Genomic DNA, 22,711 nt, shown 5'->3' with positions numbered 1-22,711 from the left:
CATTGGTTATCATTTGAAGAAATGTGCACGTTGCAACCTGAGGATAAAAATGGTTTTAAGGAAATATAATACGGCTTTGTTGTCTAAACAATTTTAAAGGATTGATCAATTGTTGGTTGATTACTTGATAAGGAATCAGACAGAGCCAAAGGCCAGATCTGGGTAGTATGTAACATTGGACTTGCCCTTCAATTTTTTAGAGGTTATATATACATAGACAACTCAGAAAATTATGAATTTTAAGAAGAAGAAAAAAAATCTTCTATAAGATATGTGTGTAACCTCCAGGTTACTTGGGACACAGGTATAGCCTCCAAATTCATAACTAATCTATTAAAGTTAGTTCGTCCTGGTTCCATTGGTTCAGTTAAGAAATAACACTTTAATTTGAACGAACCTGTGCAATCTGAGTGAAAATATGAAGAAGAAAAAGAAACAATCAACGTTCTCAACTTTTTTTATTTCAATGAATGAATTTTCATTTCTTGTAGAAACTAAAACATTGAACACAAATATTAAACAAATTGAAACACATCAGATCGTAATGTACAGGGAGTACGTCAAGCTTCCGACATGGAGAACATATTCCCCCAAAGCAATCTGCCTCTTCCCTGTTTCATCAACCACACTCAGATCCTTACACACATCCAACTCAAACCTCACCACCGCCATTTCCGTCCTCCCGAGAAGCAGCTTCTCGAACGTCACCAGATGCTTAACCGGCGACCTGTGCACAGCGGGTGGCGTCATGAACAGAAACACTGTGTGGCTTCCTTCTCTGGTTCCCGCATTAATTACTTCAAGCTGGACTTCCACGGTCTTCCCGCAGTACGTTCCAGTGGCGTCCACCGATAGGCACTTTGAAGACCTGCAAGGGTGGCTCGGATCAAGTCCGAGGGAGACGAACCCTGGAGCTCTGATAAGCCAGTGGTGGAACTGAGTGTAGCTGATGCCGTCTCCGAAGCTGTACACTGTTTCTCCGGTGTAGAATCGATAACTTCGACCCGGATACCCGGTTGAGTTATCGGGTCTCATGTTCATGTTTGACATCGGAAGGTTTTCCACGTACGACTGAGGATACCACGTCATCGGCAATCTTCCGCCTAAACCAAAAAACAAAAATACAAAAGCTACCGGTTAGTTAGCGAATTATAATCGTAAAACCAAACCGGTTGGTTTAGTAAGGAGAAGAGCAGTGTCTTTCTTACTCGGATTATAACGACCAAAGATGACGTCAGCAATGGCGAGCCCACCGGCTTGGCCAGGAAACCCGACCCACATGATGCTTGTGATCTTTGGATTGTTCTTGGCGAAAGTAACGTCCAATCCTCCACCGGACATGATGACCAGCACCACCGGTCCATTGGCAGCATTAGCCACCTCAGTCACAAGCTGTTGCTGTTTCCCGGGAAGGAGCAAGTCGAGTCGGTCGTGGTCCTCCCTCTCAATGGATAAATCTGTTCCCATCACTAGCACAACCGCATCAGCTAAAACCGCTAAAGAAGCAGCTGAATCTATATCCGCCTCTGTGCACGCCACGTCAGGACAGCCCTTCTGATACGTAACCGACACCGTTTCCACTAGTCCTTGAAGTGGTGTTGTGTACTTGCACGGTACGCCTGAGGAAGATTAAAAAACAATATCGTTTTTTTAAAGATTCAAGCCTAAGTCTAAATCGTGGACACAAAAAATATCACTTGAGAGTTAATTTTAATTTTTACCGTGGTAGTTTCCGATCATTGTATCGGTGACATTAGCGTTTGGTCCAATAACTGCTACCGTCTTAATCGCATAAGGTAAGAACGGAAGCGAGCCATCAGAGTTCTTGAGCAGCACAATGCCTTGTCTTGCCGCTTCTCTAGCGAGTTCTTGGTTCTCAGCTGTGCAAACGTCCTGAGGACCAAGATTGCCGTAGGGCTGCTTCTTGGGGTCACCATCGAAGAATCCTAAACGCATCAAAGTCGCGAAGTTGTTTGAAATTGCAGTGTCAACATCTGATTCGTTTACCAAACCGGCATCGACCGCATCCATTGCGTGTTGACCAGTGAAATGATCACAATTCAAATCCAAACCTGCCAACATAGATTTGGCAACAGCTTCTTCTGGAGTCTTGGTATAGTGCTGGTTCGCATATATCACTTCTACTGAATCACAATCCGAAACAATGTACCTAATAACATTAACCCAAAAAATAGATTAACCTTAATAATTTTTTTTTTTTGACAATTTAGAGAGAATGGAAACTTATGTATAATAATAGCTCTTTAACATTTACGGGCCAAGACAAATGTTTCATGCGGTTGTATTCAGAAGAAAAAAACCCCTACACAGTTTGAAACCATGTAAAAAAATCTTACCCATTTAACTTCCATTGACCGCGAATCACACCAGAAAGCAGGTCAGGATCAGCGCATGTCGGTTTACCGTTAACTTGGTTGTAAGAACACATGACACTAGCCACATTTCCATCAACCACACAGCTCCTAAACGGTGGTTGAAATGTATCATCCATATCTTGTTGGTTCACCTAATCGAACACAAAAGAAGATATAAATGTATTTGGTGTGACCCAATAACAATAAGGATACAAATGTTCTCGTTTTCTTACCACGGAGTTGAAAGTGTAACGACTGACGTCTTTCCAGTTATCAACATCGTAGGCGGTGTAGTGTTTACAGCAAGCGGCAACTTTTAGACGGTTAGGATCTCCACCGTCAGTACCCTGAAGACCTTTAACATAAGCCACCGCGTATTTGCTTACGAGCGTCGGGTCCTCGCCAGGGGTCTCTTGACCTCTTCCCCATCTCGGGTCACGGAATATGTTTACATTCGGTGACCAAAACGTTAATCCAGCTGCTCCAACGTTGTACATTGCCCTCGCCTCCGTCGACACAACCTTAAACCATGCATGCCATAAATAGAAAAATATTACTAGAAGCGTGAAAAGGACTGTTGTCTATTACTTGTAACCAAAGAAACAAAATCTTCCATTTCTTTCACCTTGCCAATGGCTTGGAAGAGAGATACGTTGAAGGAAGCAGCGGTGAGTATGACTTGAGGGAAGCTAGTGGCACCAGGGACTAGACCGGTAAAACTAGAACCACCTCCGACATCAGAGACACCGTGAAGTGCCTCCGACCACCAGTTATAATCTGGAATCCCAAGACGGCTCACGCCGGTAGATTTGCTCACAAGAAACCCGATTTTCTCCACCAACGTTAATCTTCCGACAAGATCGGTGACTCTGGCTTCGGCCTTCAAACCCGTGTTGCAGAATCCGTAACCGGCTAGAGAAGGGTTTGTGATGACGTCACATGCGAACACTGGAGAAGAAGATTGGGCGTTAGATGGCTTGGAGATGAAGAAGAGAATACTGAGGAGAAGTGTGGAAACAGAGGGGAGTGCTCTGTTTCCTCTTGTTTGCCGATGATAACTCATTTGCTTTGTGTTTGTCTCTTGTTTGTTTTCTCGTTTGTGTGTGTTTAGTTTATCAACAGTTTGATACCACTATATATACTAATAGAAGATTGCAATTTTAGGATTTGAATTTTAGAAAGTCGTATATGTGCTGGCATTTTATAATAATAAGATGGAGATGCAAATGATAAGATTACTACGGATAATAATAATATTTCCTGCTATTTGTTAAAAAGGCTAACAAAGAAACTGTATTCAAAATGTATCATAAATCTGATTCTCCTATACTCTGATTAGAAACACTGCAAGACCATAAGGTACATGTATATTTTGTTTCCTTGTTGCAAGAGTCAAGAGATTTTTTTCTTCAGCAGGTAAATAGTATGAGATAAGTTCAATATGAAGTTATGAGGTGTCCGTATGCTTAGTGATCTAAATTCTATCCGTTTTTTTACTTATTCATCCAGACAAGTCAAATTTTCTTATTCTGAGTATTGTTTTGAAAACAGCTTTTGGGGCTTTCATAATTTGACATCAAGATATTTTCAGCAATTCTGTGTAATTGAGAATACGACTGTCTCGTAGACTCGTAATATATATTAGCGGCAAATCTACTTTGGACGTAAAAGAAATAAAAAAGTACTAAAGTACATAAAAATACAAATTATCAAAAAAGAATTAAGAATTTTAGTTAGCTGTCATGTCTTTTTCTCATACGTAAAGTAAGAAAGATATATTTTGCTTCTATAAAAAAAAAACATTTTATGAAGGTTATAAATGAGTTGTTAGCTGGAGAACCGTATTTTGTAGTATAGCAGTTTTATTCAACATATTATCACCTAGGTGCGTGTTCGGATATCTGTTCGGGTTCAGGTTAGATATTTCAGATTTTCAATTATTTAGGTATAGAAGTACAGAACATGTTCAGGTATTTCTCTACTTCGGATCGGGTTTAAATATTTTTAATTTGGGTTCGGATATTTTGAGTCAGATTTCAGATATTTATATTTTGAAAAATATTAAATTATTTATTTATCAAGTTTCTTGTATTTAAAAAATATTACTTGCAGTTACATGTTTTCGTATTTTATTTATATTGAATGATTAACAGATCTAGAGATAATATTTTAAAAATAAAAACACAATTTGATTACTACTTTTGAAGTTTGGATGTAAATTTTTATTAATGCATGAAATTTTTTTTTTTGACATGTATTTTAAATGAGTAACAAATCATTTTTCTGTAATTATATGTATACTAGGTGTTTTCTTACACCATGTGCAAAGATTTTTTTTAAAATAACTTATATTTAAAATAAATTTTATTAAATATTATAGATTTTAATATTTTATTACTAATATTTAATATAGATTTGATATATATTAAATCAATTTGAATAAAACTAATAAAATAATATAAAATTGTATAATTATCAAAAAAATTTAGCCTAAAATATTTATAAAATTTGTAGATATATAAAAAACTAATGAACTTACGATCAAATTTTTTTTTTAAATTGTAAAATTTTTTGAAAGCCTTAATAATACAGATTATATAGTTATAAAAAAATAATAATATTTCAAAATTTGAAATGTTATATATAAATATGTTTATTTCATAGATGATGTATGAGCTATTACCATATTTTTAAAAAGTTAAACAAAAAATAAATATCAATATTAGATGTAATATATGAATTAATACCATATTCTAATAAGTTTGCCAAAAATATAAATCAACATTAAATGAAATTATTCATGTCATATTTTTCCCAAAGCCACATCATTAATTTCAATAGCCATGTCATATTTATTTTGTGAAATTGATTGTAGAGAAAACATGTGGCAAAATCACTTCAGAAATATAGTCTAAGGATTATATGATCTCAAAATATATATAAAGCATCAGAATATATATTTTAAATAAAATGAGAGTAATAAATTAAAAATATAAGATTAATTATACATACATTCGGTTATCTTCGGATATCTATTTGGGTTCGGATATTACCCGTTCGGGTTCGGATATCCAAATTCTCCTACTTAATATCCGTTCGGGTGTTTTCTTACTTCGGTTTGGATTTCGGTTCAGATTTTTTGAATCGGATTCGGGTGCCACTTCGAATATCTGGTAAAGTGTCTAGCCCTATTAACACCTCTGGGATGAAAATTCATATAAGGCGATATGTTGTACACACGGCCTTTCAAAACAGTCACGTCGAATTCCTGATTTGTTCTTCTTTACTCCATCCACTGAAATAAGATTTCATGATCGACTCTCTTCTTTCAGGTTTGCACAACAATATTGTCCCTTTCATGATATAAAACATCAAAATGCATTTAGGAAAGAAAAAAAGACAAAGCATTACCTGCAAGATCGGGTTGTGTTCATATAAGTGTCAGCCAATCCATCTGGTTATAACTTATAACCCTTTTCAAATGGAACTTTTGTACTAGTTACAGGCTTTTTTCTAACTGAAGCGTTGAGAATCTCAGGTGAAGAATCAACTACCGTGGAAAATAAAGAACCAACTGTGTTTTCTTTTGGAGAAACTTGGTTCAGAGACTTTCTTTGAGGATCTTTAAAGGCAATAACATTTACATGTGATGCAAGATCTTTTGCCTCAAAATCTGTCGGCACAACCTTCAAAACCGGACAAACCAAGAATCAATCATCATAAAGTTTAAACCTTTCATGTTTTTATCCGGCAGAAACTGAGTGCACAAACTCACTTTATAGAATGTGAAATCATCATCCTTACTAGTATCCATTTTGAGCTGGAAATAACTGAACTTCGAGCTTAAAACTGAATTTAAAACCTTAAGGCTCTTTGAAGCACTCTGACAAAAGAAGATAAATGTAAGCAATGACTCATCCAATTATACATAACATGTCTAACCTCTCCATTAACACGTGCTTCAACGCAAACAGATACTTCCAGCAAAACCATATTCTCCTTCTTAACTAAGTGTAGAGTATATCATAAGAACGTGAATTCGTTCTTCGATTCCGTTTCGAGTTTTACGAAACAGTCTCATCACAGTTATATCATGAGATTTAAAAATTGCACAAAACTGTTCCACATTATGGACGATTTACTGAGTCAAGGAAAATATAAAATCTCTGACTTTATGAATTCGTCTATTTTCTTAAAATTCTTTAAAACGTTCTATACCTCTATATTATGTTTTAACTACCTTTGTTTCTTTCGTTATTTTCAATAAGGTTCAGATTCGAATTGGTTCAGTTCGGTTAGGATCAGAATCAAGTCAAAGTCGGTTCAGTTCGTCTTTGTTCCATTGTTCTGGTTTAGATTTAACACTTTAGTTCAGATGAACTTATTATGCGATCTGAGTGAGAAGAAGAAAAAGAAGAACAAACAATCAAAGTTTTCAAGTTTGTTATTTATATTTCAGAGTGTTTTTGATGTGCCCTGGATCGTAGATCCGGGCCAGGCTGGTGCACAACTCGATCCAACCAAGGTTTCCCCATCGGATGAAGCAACCATGGTCGAGCCAGAAGCTAACTTTGGACGAGCTGGACGAAGTGACACTTATTTGGGCGAGCTGGTCGAGCTGAATCGAAGTGACACTTACATATCTGAGCTGGATGAGCTGAGTGAGCTAAGTGACACTAGCTTGGAGCTGAATGAGCTAAGTGACACTGAAGAAGGAGCTTGTTTAGTTTTTGGGCGAAATGAGCCTTTTTCAGCCCAAGGAAAAATTCATAACAAATTCAATTTGGGTCGGTTTTACACCAAATTCGACCAGGCCTTTGCTGATGGTCTTATGCCCATTTGCATCAAGAAATATCAACAAAAGGAGTCAAAGTCGTGGTCATATCAAGGGGCATTCAACAACACACTTATTTCTAGTCAAAAGTCTTAGTCTTTGTTTATGTTTTCTAAGTTTCTAGTTTTCCACAAAAACTCTTAATCTTTCTTTGACCACAAGTAGTATAAATATGTAAGCTCTTCTATGAATAAAATTAGTCGATGTTTTTGAGTTTATTTAGTTTCTTCTCTAAGTGAGAGAGAGAGTTCTTTAGCTAGTTCATCGGTTTGAACCGGCTTGTTGATTTGGTGGTCAGCCAATCATCTTTGTGTGTCGTTTGGTGGTTAACCAACACACATACATTCGTTCTTAGGTGGTTAGCCTTAGATCGTGGGTATATCAAGAGCCATTCCGCATCTCTTGACGATCCTTTCAATCCATCTCAGTTCCAGAAGTGTCGTTTGCCTTCTCGGATCATATCCAACACCCAGCTAAAGTGATCCTCCCTATCTTAGGATTCTTCAGTTTTCATTTCATTTTAAAAACCAAACTCTTCACAATTAAAAAACAAACATTCATCATATCATATCCTAATGTTCAAGGAGTACTTTAAGATGTGAATTGACGTATGAGTCATGTTCTGCCTTGGAGGCTGGACCAAATATGAGTCTGTCCAATTCGGTTAGGATCAGAAGTCCAAACCAAAAGCGTAGACATATAGATCATATGCTGTTTGGAACCTAAGACATTCGTGAAGAGTGGTTAAAACACTTTATGAAGTAAAACTCCTTTGCAAAACAACCTCTATTTGAAATTTGAAATCGAATTGATGACATTATATTCCTATATATAGGATGACTAATAATTGAACTAATACTGAGACAGAACATAAGACATGCATATATCATTTTTACAAGATGAATAAAAAAGGTAAAGCAAACGCATACATAGAACATGTGATTTGGTAAAGCAAGGGAAAAAAAATTCACCACAGAAAATTTACTCTATAAAAATCAAATCCGAAGTAGTATATTACAGATTTTAATTGGGCCACGTTAAAAATTAATTATGGCCCAAGACTTAAATGGAGGTCAAGGCCGATTCCATTATCTAACTTGACTTCGGTAATACGATCGTTCTCTCCGGTAAACCTCCTCATCTCCGGCAAAGAACCACCGTGAGCCCTAACTTCTCCCGCCATAGTTTCCATCCCACCGCCGTAAAATCCCCTTCTTTCGGATCCACCGTAAAAATACATGGGGCCAGCGGCTTTTTGTGACGACACGTGCATGTGCTCACCGTAGAGCCACTTAGAAGTCGATGAAGAAGGAGAGAGCATCATATGCGGCGGCGAGAAGGCGGAGAGAAGAGGATTCATGTGAGGGTGATAGTTGTTGTGACGTGGCAGACCACGAGCGGCTAGCATCTGTGCACGTTTAAGAAGCTGGCGCTCTTTCTTGTGAGCGTTTTGATGGCCACCAAGAGCTTGAGAATTTGCAAACTCCCTGCAACAGTATTGACACTCGTACTTACGTGATTCAGGTTCAGGTTCGGATCTTGGTTCGGGCGATTGATCTGGATCCGAGGTTGTTTCAAGAAGGTTTATGCCAAAGAGTTTCAAAGAGGATGTGTCTGTCGCCATATATGTATGTACAGCTAAAAAGAGGGGAGACAAAGAAAGAGAGAGAGGCTTACAAGTCTTTTTGTAAATGGAAAGAGGAGAATAAAGACTCAAATGGGATCAACCCCTGAGTTTGCATGTGCATATATTTATAATTAAGATTTAATTATTTTATATATTTTAATCACAGTTGAAATAATTATGGAGTCTAGGTTGGTCCACTCACTTTGTTATGCAGTGCTTATGGCATGTTTCCAAATATTTTACAATCGTTTTTAATTGGTTTGATGCTATATTTTCCATCTTCTATGCTTTGATGATACATACACGTATAATTGATGATTAAACGTGTGTATCACATATGTCATACGATATGTGTAAAATACACACATAACAATGATATATGTAGGTCTACGTACACACCTCGTAAAGCATTGATTTTATATATTTTTAATTTGTTTAGTATATATAAGCATATTCCAATCTTATCATTTTCAACCATGTCACGGGTTTGAACCGTTCAATTAGTTGATTGGACATAAAGGAAATTTGTTTACTATTTGTTTTCTTAACATTGATGAAATAATTACAAGATAACAAATTTATTGAATAGATCTTTGATCTGCCTTCTTAATATATTGATATATCTATGCATTATGTATGATTAATCAGGTTATAATTGAGGTCCCACCAAAATACTTTAATGTCAATAGATTAACATCAAGTATAAAGTGTTGGCGTGATTGACGTTGAAATTAAGTATTTGTTTAGGCATGGCAAGATCTTCCCAAATCTTACTAACTACAACCCTGATTTGATCATTAATTTTTTTTAAATGCTATGTTTACTTTATATTGATAACCACTGAAAATTATATAAAGTAGCTAATTAATTAACTAAGCCTCTACTTCCTTACCCCCCTGAACTCATGCATGACCTTTGCTTTTAAGATATTAGGAAACTTAACTTGTCACCATCTTGTCTTCTTCACACTTTGCGAGTTTGTGTTTAGTTTGACAATTGAATTAACCTAAATCACTAAATCACTACTTCACTACTTTCCTTTACACCTACAATACATTTGATTGATTTACCTGAACTACCTTATTTTCTTTTTGTTTTCTTATCTTTTCACGATTTTTCCATTTTATAGCTGTACCATATTATATTACCATCAGGATTTGATCAGTTCTTCCGTAACCATATTATATTACAAACGCCATATTTTCAGTTAGACGCAGTTGACACACAAAATATAGAAATCGATATGTAATTATGCAATAGGGAAAAAAAAACCTCTGTTTTTAAAGAAGTTAATATTTATAAAAACAGACACCTTATGAGTTATTCTTACAAAAAGGACACTATGGTCGAGCTGGGGCACTTTGAATTAGAAAATAGCAGGAAAATGATATTTTTTCCATATACTAATTATTTAAGTTAAATTTTTCTCTTACACACAAAGTTTTTATTTTATATTATTCAGTTTATTTTTTTTCTCTATTTTTGTGCGTCAGTCTGATCTAGAATCTTCAAGTTCTGTTCCAATTCCAGTGCTAACTTTTGTAAGCCCATAATATTTTTCTAATTATCTTACAAAATTATATTTTCCTGATTAAATATTTTAAAATTACTATTATATATTTTTCGAAAAATATGAGGAAATCTTAACTCCCACTTTAGTTAAATTATCTGAACCTGTTACATTGCAATGTCGTATTTGGCTTCTAGCAGTGAGTCTCTTACCTAATCTTCACTTTACAAAGATTTTTGCCTCAATATTTGGTTCCTTTTATTTTCAAATATAAATTTTGTTTATGTTTATTTCGCTAAGGGATTTAAGCAGAGAAGAAAGACGTTAACATTCTAGAGAAACATTTTAATGACTCAAGTTATTCATTATGTTCACTTTCGTTTGACAAGCCTCTTTTTATATACTGCCCTCTATCTTTGAATTTAAAAAAACAAAAAACAAATTGACGGCAGGTACTCAGACATATGTGGTCCAATTCTCTGATCGAACTCAGAACATGTATTCAGAACTGGCCTTTAGGCCATGCCAAAATTATCTTTAGTATAGTAGCAGAGTTGCAAAAGTGAAGATTTTCAGTTATCAACTTGACTTTGAATCTTTGTGATACCATATTAGTTTTTTTGGCATTTTTAAAAAATCGACCATTTTTTTCTTCGCTTTTAGTCTCAAAATCACAGGACCAACTTTACATGTAACGTACATGCATGTAATACTTCTTTGATGTTCATAGCGATAATCAAGACGTATACCGAGTTATATTTGAATCCACGTACAAAATACATATATCTATTGAAGGGTTGGATGACCCATCTTTGAAAAAGACGTTACTAAAGTTTTTAGTTTGAATTTGAACTTATATGCTTATGGTTTCTCTCCTCTACCTTGAAACTCATGAGTTTACACTTTACAATATGAATTGCATATATATTTTCTCTCTCTAGTTTTCGATTTATTACTACACGAAAGTTTATAGTTGATATTGGCACCTAAACTTGGGACTATAACAATATTTATGGAATAATTCTTCTCAACGATTGTTGAAAATTAGAACACTATTGTACTATTTAGATCGACTGATCAGTGTATTTCCCCGAGGTGGATCTTTATTCTCACTCATTATATCCATATTTGTGATGTCCATATCGTTTTCTGCATGCTCTTATATTTTGGCGTCATTTTTTTTTGTAGGCTCATATGATTGGCCAATTCTTGGATTCGTTCCAAGGCGACGTTGCCTCACTGAAATTTATTAATCTTTGCCAAACCCAAGTAAAACTCAAATGACTATTTATATAAAATACATAAAATACTCAATAGTTATACTAAATCTACGCTCTATCAATATGTGATGAAAAGTATGCCACATTTAAGAACAATTTTCTTTGAGTTAATGTTGCTGGCAAGTTTGGTTCAGAATTGTAAGATTACTTTGATTGAATTACAAAAAGCGTTAAGAAAAAAGGAGAAGCTAGGAATGATTAATTACAATTGTAGCTTTAATATATACAATGAAAACTCTATCCCTTACACAAGATGGCTGAGCAAAAGATAGTAGACTAGAATCTTGTTAGTTTGAAGATAGTGTTAATATGAATATATGTTGGGAACCCTTATTTGACATAAAATTTTAGTCCTGGAGACAAACGGTCTCCGACAATGGTGCCAAACCTTGATAGTATATTGTGCAAGAACAATGAATGATGGTAGAACAAATTGGAACAAATCCATAAATAGTATTCTTAAGTCGAATTTAGAAAAGAAGAAAAGCTTAGTTTGCTGAGTTTCCTAACCTAAGCAAGAATGAACATCAAATGATCAAAACAAGCAAACGAATGAAAGCAAGAAAATGAGTGGAATGAAAAACTTTAGTCAAAAAAGAAAAAGAAAATGAGTGGACCATAAAACTGAAGGCAATGGGCATTATGATTTATGATATTTGTATTTCACAAGGATTTAAGGATACAAAAACATATAAAGCCCCACGGGAAATATCAAGAACCGTTCTTAAACTCAGATTACATAATAATTCATCCAATTTCTTTCAAAAGGAAAAATGAAATCGGATTTTGAGGTTAATATAAATATGAGTCTAAAAGATTGTAAAGTTATTCAGTAAAATAATAATATACAAATGTATTTGCCTCAATACATTTTGCTTGCTTTGCTTCTTTCTAGTTTTGATTCGCGTTTTGTTCACAACAATAATGTAGGTGTTTATCTCAATGGTTGCATCTGAGAAGAAATCATATGGTTGAGATTCAAACTCATTCTGAAAAACGTCAACATAAAAGGGGAGCTGAGACTTCTTCGGCCTATCCACAACATTGGTTTTCCCAGCGACAAATTATCAGCGCACGGGAACACTGATGATTTTCAATGGCAACAGCGTTGACAAATTTATTTAAACCGATAATTTTACCATTGGAGTCGCCCTATGAAATTCATGTTCGTTGGTATGCTCTACATCATGATGAAGATTTTTTGTAACCATTTTTTTCATAATCTACATAATTTGCAATTTATGGGGTTTGAACTCCTCCTAATATAAAAGCATTCATGAATCCTTAATTAAACCAATAGACTAAAAGGTTTGCAGAAGAATCTTCTATGTAATACTAGGAGTTAATCCGCGCTACGCGCAGAGCTATTTTTGTTTTCAAATGTTAACCATATATATTTTTTTGAACGTTGTATTCTCAACAACAACAAATTCTGAATTGTATGCTTGTGTTAATACATATTTCCTTAGAAAAAATTAGAAAACTATACATTTTTCTAATAGATGTTTGATATAGTTTTTTCTTTCTCATATTGTACATTTACTTATTTTTTATTTTTTCTTATATTGTAGAGCAATTCTCTCAAATATAACTTTTAAGTTTTTATCACAAAATAGCATTCAATAAGGAAAATGACCAAAATAGCCCATTTTGTTTTGAAAAATTTAATTTTTATTTTTAAAAATTTGAAACCCTATCCTCAAAACTCCACCCCTTAACTCTAAACCATAAGTTTATGTTAGTTAACCATAGGGTATAAATGTATTTTTACTCTTTAATAAGACTTATTTTGGTCATTTTGTCATTTATAGCTATTTTGTAACAAAAACTTAAAAATGGCTATCATAGGAAATTTTTCAATATTGTATATTTATTTATTCTAATTTTATTGCTTTTATATTAAATGATAATATAACGATAGATGCTTAATGTAATATTCATATTTCTTATATTGTATATTTGATTATTATTTATTTAAATATGCATTATCCATTTAACTATATATTTTTCAGATAAATGTTTAATTTAGTTTTTCCATGTTTTATATTGTATATTTACTTACTGTTTATCTTTTCTTATTTTTTATATTTACTTATTCTAAATTTCTTGCTTTTATATCAATGATAATATTACGATATATATTTAATGTAATGTTTTTATTTCTTATATTATATTTACTTATTATTTATTCTTTTTTATATTTTATATTTACTTATTATAATATTTAACATTTATATTTACTTATTGTATTTTTAAATAATAAAAATGTAAAACAATACATTTTTCAGATAGATGTTTAATGTAGTTTTTGCATTTCTTAATTATATTTTGAGAAAAAGACCAAAATAGCACTAAATCAAGTTTTTGTTCCCAAACTAGCACTCAAGGCTAAAAGTCACAAAATAGCACTCAAGGGGTGGGGTTTAGGGTTTAGAGTTTAGGGTTTAGGGTTTAGAGTTTAGGTTTTAGGGTTTAGAGTTGAGAAGTGAGGTTTTGGGGATAAGATTTCAAATTTTGAAAAATAAAAAAATTTAAATTTTTCAAAAGATAAAATGCTATTTTGGTCATTTTAGTTTTTGAGTGCTATTTTTGTGATATAAACTTAGAAAAGTACTATTTTGGAGATTTGAAAGTAAGTAAAAACTGCATTAAAAGTCTAAAATGATATTTTTTATGTAACAAGAAAAAAAAACTAAAATGACACTCTTTGGAAAAATAGAAGGAGTAGTAATTAATTTTTTTTGTCACGTCAGTTAAGCAGATGGTCTCTGTCTTTCTCCAAACCATTTTTCAACAATATCTTTAGATTTTCGAAAACTGAAAACAAGGAAGAATCTGGTAAACGGCCTCTGAAATGGTCTTGGTCTTTGAGTTCTTCTTTCACTAGGTTTTAGAAATGTCAAACCTCAAACCACATGGCTTTGAAATCGTCGTAAAAAACAAAATTCAAAGAGAGCAAACGTAAGTTCATCTAGTCAAACTCGTACAAAACCAAGACTTAGACAAAAACCATTCACTATTATCCTACAGCTTCTTACTTTGGATTCAGATTGATCTCCAACATAATGATCAATATGTTTCTGTCCCGGACAAAATCTCTGTTCCATATAATCATATGTATGCTCTTTGTGATACCTTCTTGTGTTTTCTCAGCTAATGAGCTTCACGACCGCTGCAGTCAACCGTTTAACTGCGGCAATCAAAACGGTCTCCGGTACCCATTCTGGACATCTGGCAGAGAAGACTGTGGCCACCCTGATTTCAAAGTAGACTGTAGTGGTGGATTCGCAGAGATTAGTATCTCCTCCGTGAAGTTCAGAATCTTAGAGGCGAACTATACCTCTGGAATCATAAGACTGGCGAGATCGGATTTTATTGGCGATCTTTGTCCTAAAGATCCTTTAAATGCGACGTTCAACGAAAGCGTTCTTCCACTTGCTCCTAACACTAAGCTTCTAACAATCTATCACAACTGCAGCCGAGCCTTTCCACAGTATGTTTCTACTGATGTTGGAGATCTTCCTTGTGAGGATGATGATGGTCGTGAGAGAATGAGTTACTATGTGACAACAAACCTCTCGTCCCCTCTACTTGACGGGATTAGAGGTCAATTAAACGACTCCGAGCCATCTTGTAAAAGAGTAAGTATTCCTGCATCAGGACCTTTACTGGAAACACTACAGAAGAATCGGACTCGAGATAATCTGCAGAAAGCTCTTGCAGAAGGTTTCCAGCTTGGACTTAACCAAGATTGTTCGTCGTGCTTAGCCTCTAAGGGTGCTTGTGGATTTAATCAAAACTCAGGTGGATTTGTCTGCTATAATTTAGAAGGGGCCAATAACCGTGCTAGAAAAAAGGGTAAGCACCATCGTTTGTCCCATCCCCATATCTCCCACACACGAACCTTTTGAGCTTCAAGTCTTTTCCGAGTTTAGTAAGATTCAGTGTTCTGTATCTAGACCGAACTGACCTATTTTCTGGTGAATTCTATTGATGCAGGCCTCTCTACTGGGGCAACAGCAGGTAAATATTCTTTTACTCTTCTTTTCAAAACACCTGATTTGATTACCATATAGTACCACATGAAACACTAGTCATATAAAACCAAGAGTAAAATTTATTGGGTACATGCCTAATGTTCTTTCTTCCACACAAGAATCACCATTTGTTCCTCATCTGTCTTATTAAAACTGAAGTGTGATGTACATTTGGAAAATCACCCTTACTTCATCTTAGTATTTACCAACTTGTTACTTTTATTTATGAAGACTGATTTATATATTCAAATAAACGGTTCATAACCAAACAGTTTTCTGGTTTCAGGTTTAGCAGCTGGCGTTATTCTGTTTCTGTTCCTGGTTTTAGCATTGTTTCTCCAACTTATCCGAAAGAGAAACAAAAAGGCATTTATTTCACAGCCAGAACTAAAAGCACTTATTCCACTAAAGCAGTATAGTTACTCACAAGTAAAAAGAATCACAAAGTCATTCTCAGAAGTAGTTGGTAGAGGAGGGTTCGGTACTGTCTATAGAGGGACTCTTCCTGATGGCCGCAAGGTTGCAGTGAAGGTTTTGAAAGACTCAAAGGGTTATAGTGGTGAAGATTTCATAAATGAAGTTGCAAGCATCAGCCAAACTTCTCATATTAACATTGTTACCCTGCTTGGATTCTGCTATGAAGGGTCAAAGAGAGCAATTCTTTATGAATTCTTGGAAAATGGATCTCTTGATAAGCTCATCACAAGCAAGAGGCCATCAATTATGGATTGTGTGGACTTATATGGGATTGCGTTAGGCGTTGCTCGTGGTTTAGAGTACTTGCACCACGGATGCAGAACAAGGATTGTACATTTCGACATAAAACCGCAGAACGTCCTCTTAGATCACAACCTCTGCCCAAAGGTTTCAGACTTTGGCCTTGCTAAGCTCTGTGAGAAGAAAGAAAGCATCTTGTCGTTGCTAGACACAAGAGGTACAATAGGGTACATTGCACCTGAAGTGTTTTCAAGAATGTATGGTAGAGTTTCGCATAAGTCAGATGTGTATAGCTATGGAATGTTGGTCCTTGAGATGATAGGAGCAACGAAAAAAGACAGAGATGCTCAAGAAGTTGGTAATAGCACAAGTTCAATGTACTTTCCTGAATGGATATATAAGGATCTTGAGATGAGAGGCAGTAGACCGCGTACTGAAAATGGAGTCAGCAGCGAAGAAGAGGAGATGGTGAGAAAGATGACATTGGTGGGTTTGTGGTGTATTCAGTCTTCCCCATCAGATCGTCCACCGATGAACAAAGTGGTGGAGATGATGGAAGGAAGTGTGGACGCTCTTGAAGTCCCTCCTAGGCCTGTTTTCCAAATTCCAGCGGAGCCACTTCAAGAATCTTCTACACTTTCAGAGAATATATCAGGTTACACTGAAGTATGTTCCATGAATGTCGCATAAAGAACGAAACTTGCTTGTAACTTATTAAATCACGAAAACAGTAATTACATTTACTACACTGCATTCCACATGTCTGCTTTCCATATTACAAGTAACTACGACATCTGCAGCTCTCTTAACAGATAATAAGAGAGTTTAGTGATTTGTATCCAGAAACTTCAATCTATTTTTACCCAAAGAAAATGTTCTTGTCTAAAAAAACATTTGTAGTCAAAAACTAATTATCACTGTAACCATATCAAGAAGAGATACTTTCTCAGAACACAGGAGACGAAGTGTGAAACTTAAAGCATAATTTAAGGGTATTTCGTTTAGTGTTTAGAGTTAACTCTCAATGTTCTGGAAACAGAAGAAAAGTATGTTGCAGGCATTAGCATATTCCATTTTTTCTACGGTCAACTAACAATGAAAAAAAAAAGAGTTCAAAGCCACTCTTGTATCTGTGACTAACTCTTCTTTGACTTGGTCCTTCACAACCTTCCCCCACGGCCGTGCCAACGAAACACTCACATATAAAAGTATTAGGAAACCTTTTAAACAATCGAAGCCCTTCAGAATCTAAACCCTCAAAGTGAATATTCAAATGCTCGTGTCCTAGTTCTTTGTACTGAGTTCTAAGAAAACATATTGGATTCGAGTGTTAGATAGATCATTCGGTATCGTGTTTTTTTTTTCTCCACGTTGAATTTTCGTATTTTCTGTTTCAGTTTTTATTTTAGTTTCATTTTATAATTCGAAAAATACATTGCTTCACCGTTTTCATTTTTCCTTCTCCATCTCCAACTTGTTTGTCCTCTCTAGACAAGAACACACTTTCCAGAAGATAAAATCTTATCATGTACAATCTCCTCAATTCATTTCTGTTTTATTTCTTCCTCTTTTCCTTATTTAACCATCTTCCTTGTGCTCTAAGTCAACAAGACCATACGTTATGTGAGACTATGTTTCACTGTGGGAACATCACAGCTGGTTTCCCTTTCTCAGGTGGGAACCGTCACGAAAGTTGCGGTCATTCATTGCTCAAGCTTCGCTGCAGCAAAAACACAACGTCTTTAATCATCTCAAACCATCCGTACGAGGTTCTCCACATAGATGAAGCATCTAAAACTCTTAGAATTGCCATAGCAGATCTTCGAGATTCCTTTTGCAACGCTACATTCGCAGATGCAACCTTGCCTCCCGAAATATTTGAGCTTTCGCAGATGTACAAGAACCTCACTGTTTTCCACCACTGCGACTCTAAGTTTCCTTACCGTTCGAGTTATACATGTCCTGGTATAGGTCCTATCGTAGTGTCTGAAACCCGTGACCGTGATTTTCATGACTCCTGCGGTGAATGTTTCACAGTTATCGTTCCTAAGAGCTTTGTTCCGGAAGAGAAAGAGTTGAACATGACTAATTTGGAAAGTGTTTTAAGTAAAGGATTTGAGGTGAAGGTGAAGAAGATTGATGAGAAAGCGTGTCAAGAATGTTCATCCAATCATGGAACCCATCAACCTAGTGGTATGTTTCTTATATAACCTCATCGTTTCATAGTCATCTCCTTTATTAATTATACGGGTTAAGACCCGCGCCTTACGCGGGATAAACATTATATATATAAATTATTTTATATATTATATGTTTATAACATATTATGAAATAATAAATATATATTGAATAATTAAAAAGTCATTATCTACTACTTATATAATTAAATTGGTGCGAACATAAAAATAAATTTTACAAATCGAAAAATATTTTTTCTATTTTATATGATATATAATTAAATTTAAATGATAGTAACATATATGGTATATTTTAATATTAATATTTATTAGATGATGCTTTTTGGTCATATTTTTTTTATCATTTGTATTTGTTATAGCAAAAAGTTTAAATTAGTGATAACAAAATTTTTACTGTGGGATTAATGGTTTAAGTAATTTATAATATTTTTAAAAATTAAGTTGTCAATATTTTTTTCAAATTTTTTATCAAAAATATTTTCAAAGTAAATTTCAAAATTAAGATATTTATGTATTTTTATATGGCATATAGTTTAATTTAAAATGATACACATATTTATATATATTTTATTTTTGATACTTATTAAATGAGACTTTCAACTTATATTATTTTTTTAATTATTTGTATCATGTCATAACAAAAGTTTTAAATCATAGATCACAAAATTTGAATGTGAAACTTTTAACAGTTTTAGTAATTTATACTCGTTTTTAAAAATTCAAAATATAATATATAAATAAATTTTTTTAATTTTTATTATATGGTTACTATGATTGTTTAATTTATTTTAATAGCTTAAAATTAAACAAATATAATTATAATACACACTTATTTTATCAAATCTTTATTATTCAAAATCATTTATTGTCATATATACTTTAGTCACATTAAGCAATTCCGTAATCTTATTTAAGGAAATAATGAAGCACATTAATAACGTATTGATTGTGGTTTAATAAAAAGCTTATTATATATTTATATGAACCAACCTATTTCTCTAAGGATTCTAAGAATCATTGTAGTGATGACACGTGACTACAAAAAAATGTTACAATGCTTCTCAAATAATATATAGGGGATTGAAGTGGTTTCTTTAGTTCTACTCTTGTACATGGCCGGATCTGAAATTTTGAAAACCATAAACCAAATTTTATAAAAAACTTGTTTAAAAACAATTAGGAGGCCTTTAACTACATATATATTTTCTTTTCGAATTTTGGGTACCAAGCCAATGTTTCATTGGGTTTGGCCTAGATCCGGCTCTGCTCGACAAACCAATGTCCTATAGAATCATATGGATGCTGTTTTTGATCCCATCTTTTTGTTTTCTCAGCTGATGAGCTCTACAGGCGCTGCAGTGCCCCGTTTAGCTGCGGTGATCAGGGTGGTCTCTTGTACCCTTTTTGGATACCTGACAGAGAAGAATGTGGCCATCCTGACTTCAAGCTCGACTGTCACAGCAGTTTCGCAGAGATTACCATATGCTCTGTTAAGTACAGGATCTTAGAGGCAAACTATAAATCTCGTGACATAAGATTAGCAAGATCAGATTATATCGGTGGTTTGTGTCCCCAACACCCTATAAACGATCCGTTCACCCAAAACGTCTTTGTCTTAGCTGGTGACGCCGGCATGATATCCATTTATCATGAATGCACACCAGAGTTTCCACAGTCTGTTTCTCCTTACGTTGTAGATCTTGATTGTGAAGCTAATGAGAAAAGTTACTATGTGACAAGAAACCTCTCGTCTCCTTTAAAAGACTTGGGTGGAACGTGTAAAAGAAACGTCAGTATTCCTGCATCTGGACCGGCGCTGAACACTCTGCAGAAGAATGCAAGTCGAGATAATCTAAAGAAGGCTCTTAAAGAGGGTTTCAAGGTTGAATTTCACAGAGAATGTTCCATGTGCATGGACTCTGGGGGTGCCTGTGGATATAAGAAGGGCTCAAACAATTTTCTCTGCTACTGTAAAGATCATATTCATAGCCATACCTGTGGAAACAAAGGTAAGCTTTCTTTCATATATGATGATCTCCTTTCTTAATGTTCTTCCACAAGAACCAACTTTTGATTGGATCTTCCTACATTCCATTAAAAAAGAAAACTCCATTGAATGTCAAGTTCTTAGTTTCTAGTAAATAAAATGTTCTCTCTGCATTTTTTTTGGCTGACCTTTTCCTTTTGTCATCCTGTAGATGGAAGCATCTCTTCTCCCGCAAAAGCAGGTGCTTACCCTTTTCCTGTAATTTAGGGACACCCCATTTGGTTACCATAATCTTCTTATGAATCGAATAATTTATTTTCGTTTGGTTGCTGTGGTAGACGTCGAGTTACTGATTGTAATCTTATTGTCAGTACACTTATTACTTAATACATTCTTGAAGAGCCGTATATTATTTTTGCTGATCGATGATAAGTCTTTGGTTTTTGTTTTGATCTCTAGGAATGGAGTATGCTTTTGGATTTGTGGGCATCATTCTTATAGCCGGAGGTATGTACTGTGTTATCAGTAGGCGAAAAAAGACCTCAGATGATCCTAGCCAACTTAATCTAAAGGCCCTTATTCCACTGAAACACTATAGCTATGCGCAAGTAAAGAGAATCACTAAGTCCTTTGCCATAGTGGTTGGGAAAGGCGGATATGGAACTGTCTACAGAGGAACCCTTTGTGATGGTCGTAGTGTGGCGGTTAAGGTCTTGAAAGACTCAAAGGGTAATGGTGAAGACTTCCTCAACGAAGTTGCGACCATGAGCAAAACTTCTCATGTCAACATTGTTACCCTGCTTGGATTCTGTGCTGAGGGTACCAAGAGAGCCATTCTTTACGAGTTTTTAGAAAATGGATCTCTTGATAACTTCATCTCTAGCACAAAGTCGTCAAATAAGAATTGGATGAAGCTATATGAAATAGCATTAGGCGTTGCTCGTGGTCTAGAGTACTTGCACCATGGATGCAGAACAAGGATTGTTCATTTCGACATAAAGCCGCAAAATGTACTCTTGGATCACAACCTTTGCCCCAAAGTTTCAGACTTTGGCCTTGCTAAGCTCTGTGGGAGGAAAGAAAGCATCCTGTCACTGTTGGACACGAGAGGAACGATAGGATACATTGCACCTGAAGTGTTTTCAAGAGTGTACGGTCAAGTCTCACACAAGTCAGATGTGTATAGCTACGGAATGCTGGTTCTTGAAATGATTGGATCAAGAGCCAAACCATCAACGGAAGAAGCTGCATCTACCAAAAGCTCAGTATACTTTCCTGAATGGATCTATACAGATCTTGAGATGGGAGACAGTGGAAGGCCTAAGGGAAATGGAATCAACTTTCAAGAAGAGGAGATAGCAAAGAAGATGACATTGGTGGGTTTGTGGTGTATTCAGTCATCCCCTTCAGATCGCCCATCGATGGACATAGTAGTAGAGATGATGGAAGGAAGTCTTGATGCTCTTGATGTCCCTCCAAAGCCTGTTTTACAAGTGCCTCTTCTAGAATCTTCTACGCTTTCAGAGGATATTTCTGTTTACACAGAAGTATGTTCAGTGAATACTGTATAAAAAAAAAGAAACCTCCTCAGCCATATTAAATCACAGAAAAAGTAAATAATATTTATTAATGAACTGTTTGTATAATGCTTACATTCCAGATTGACCCCTATTGTGTCACTTTTCTCCTGCCTTCGCTTGTTTGTTGGCAAGTGATGCAACAAATTTCTTCAGATGTCTTATGAAAGCTGGATAGTGTTCAAGGTCGCAGTGTCCACCTCCATTTATCCACAAAGGTTCATACTTCTCTTTGCTGAGTTCCCAGAGCCGTCTTCCATGCAAACAATCAACTACTTCATCAGCAGTTCCCTGAAAGACCAACAAGATAGTTCAGCGACTTGCATTTTGCATACAGAAACTTTCGCGGTAAATGCATAACAAGCTTTCTTGTGAAGAGAGCTATTCTCATAATGAAATGGGAGTCAAATAAAAGACAAGAGAAAGATATGATGCTGTCACTTACATGGATCACTAATACAGGAACTATACATGTTGTAATATATATATATATATATATATATATATAAAAGAGAGATTAAAGAGAGATTATTGTTAATATTAATTGCGGTGTGGTGCTGTTTAGACTG

At 35.0% G+C, this 22,711-nt stretch overlaps 4 protein-coding genes and 1 pseudogene across 4 annotated transcripts; 3 read left to right on the top strand and 2 right to left on the bottom strand.

Moving 5' to 3' along the window:
- Positions 1 to 433: 433 nt before the first annotated feature.
- Positions 434 to 7,723, bottom strand: LOC103831146 (beta-D-xylosidase 3). Its single transcript, XM_033275758.1, has 6 exons — positions 3,001 to 7,723; positions 2,609 to 2,896; positions 2,358 to 2,527; positions 1,722 to 2,170; positions 1,209 to 1,619; positions 434 to 1,103 (listed from the first exon to the last, which is right to left on the bottom strand). Exons 1-6 carry the CDS (start codon positions 3,436 to 3,438, stop codon positions 535 to 537), a joined length of 2,325 nt encoding a protein of 774 aa, XP_033131649.1. The 5' UTR covers positions 3,439 to 7,723; the 3' UTR covers positions 434 to 534.
- Positions 7,724 to 8,053: 330 nt separating this feature from the next.
- On the bottom strand, positions 8,054 to 13,574 carry LOC103831145 (zinc finger protein 6). The gene has a single exon (XM_033275760.1). The coding sequence runs from the start codon at positions 8,831 to 8,833 to the stop codon at positions 8,258 to 8,260; it is 576 nt and encodes a 191-aa protein (XP_033131651.1). The 5' UTR covers positions 8,834 to 13,574; the 3' UTR covers positions 8,054 to 8,257.
- A 498-nt stretch (positions 13,575 to 14,072) lies between these two features.
- LOC103831142 (LEAF RUST 10 DISEASE-RESISTANCE LOCUS RECEPTOR-LIKE PROTEIN KINASE-like 2.5) lies at positions 14,073 to 17,140 on the top strand. Its single transcript, XM_009106995.2, has 3 exons — positions 14,073 to 15,484; positions 15,626 to 15,649; positions 15,950 to 17,140. The coding sequence occupies exons 1-3, from the start codon at positions 14,692 to 14,694 to the stop codon at positions 17,068 to 17,070; spliced, it is 1,938 nt and encodes a 645-aa protein (XP_009105243.1). The 5' UTR covers positions 14,073 to 14,691; the 3' UTR covers positions 17,071 to 17,140.
- A 571-nt stretch (positions 17,141 to 17,711) lies between these two features.
- Positions 17,712 to 18,830, top strand: LOC117125698 (LEAF RUST 10 DISEASE-RESISTANCE LOCUS RECEPTOR-LIKE PROTEIN KINASE-like 2.8). The gene has a single exon (XM_033275859.1). The coding sequence runs from the start codon at positions 17,907 to 17,909 to the stop codon at positions 18,588 to 18,590; it is 684 nt and encodes a 227-aa protein (XP_033131750.1). The 5' UTR covers positions 17,712 to 17,906; the 3' UTR covers positions 18,591 to 18,830.
- Positions 18,831 to 19,454: 624 nt separating this feature from the next.
- On the top strand, positions 19,455 to 22,403 carry LOC103831143 (annotated as a pseudogene).
- Positions 22,404 to 22,711: the final 308 nt, after the last annotated feature.

Source organism: Brassica rapa, chromosome A07, assembly GCF_000309985.2.
Source record: "Brassica rapa cultivar Chiifu-401-42 chromosome A07, CAAS_Brap_v3.01, whole genome shotgun sequence".
Lineage (NCBI taxonomy): Eukaryota > Viridiplantae > Streptophyta > Magnoliopsida > Brassicales > Brassicaceae > Brassica > Brassica rapa.
This window is presented reverse-complemented; position numbering and strand designations above follow the sequence as displayed.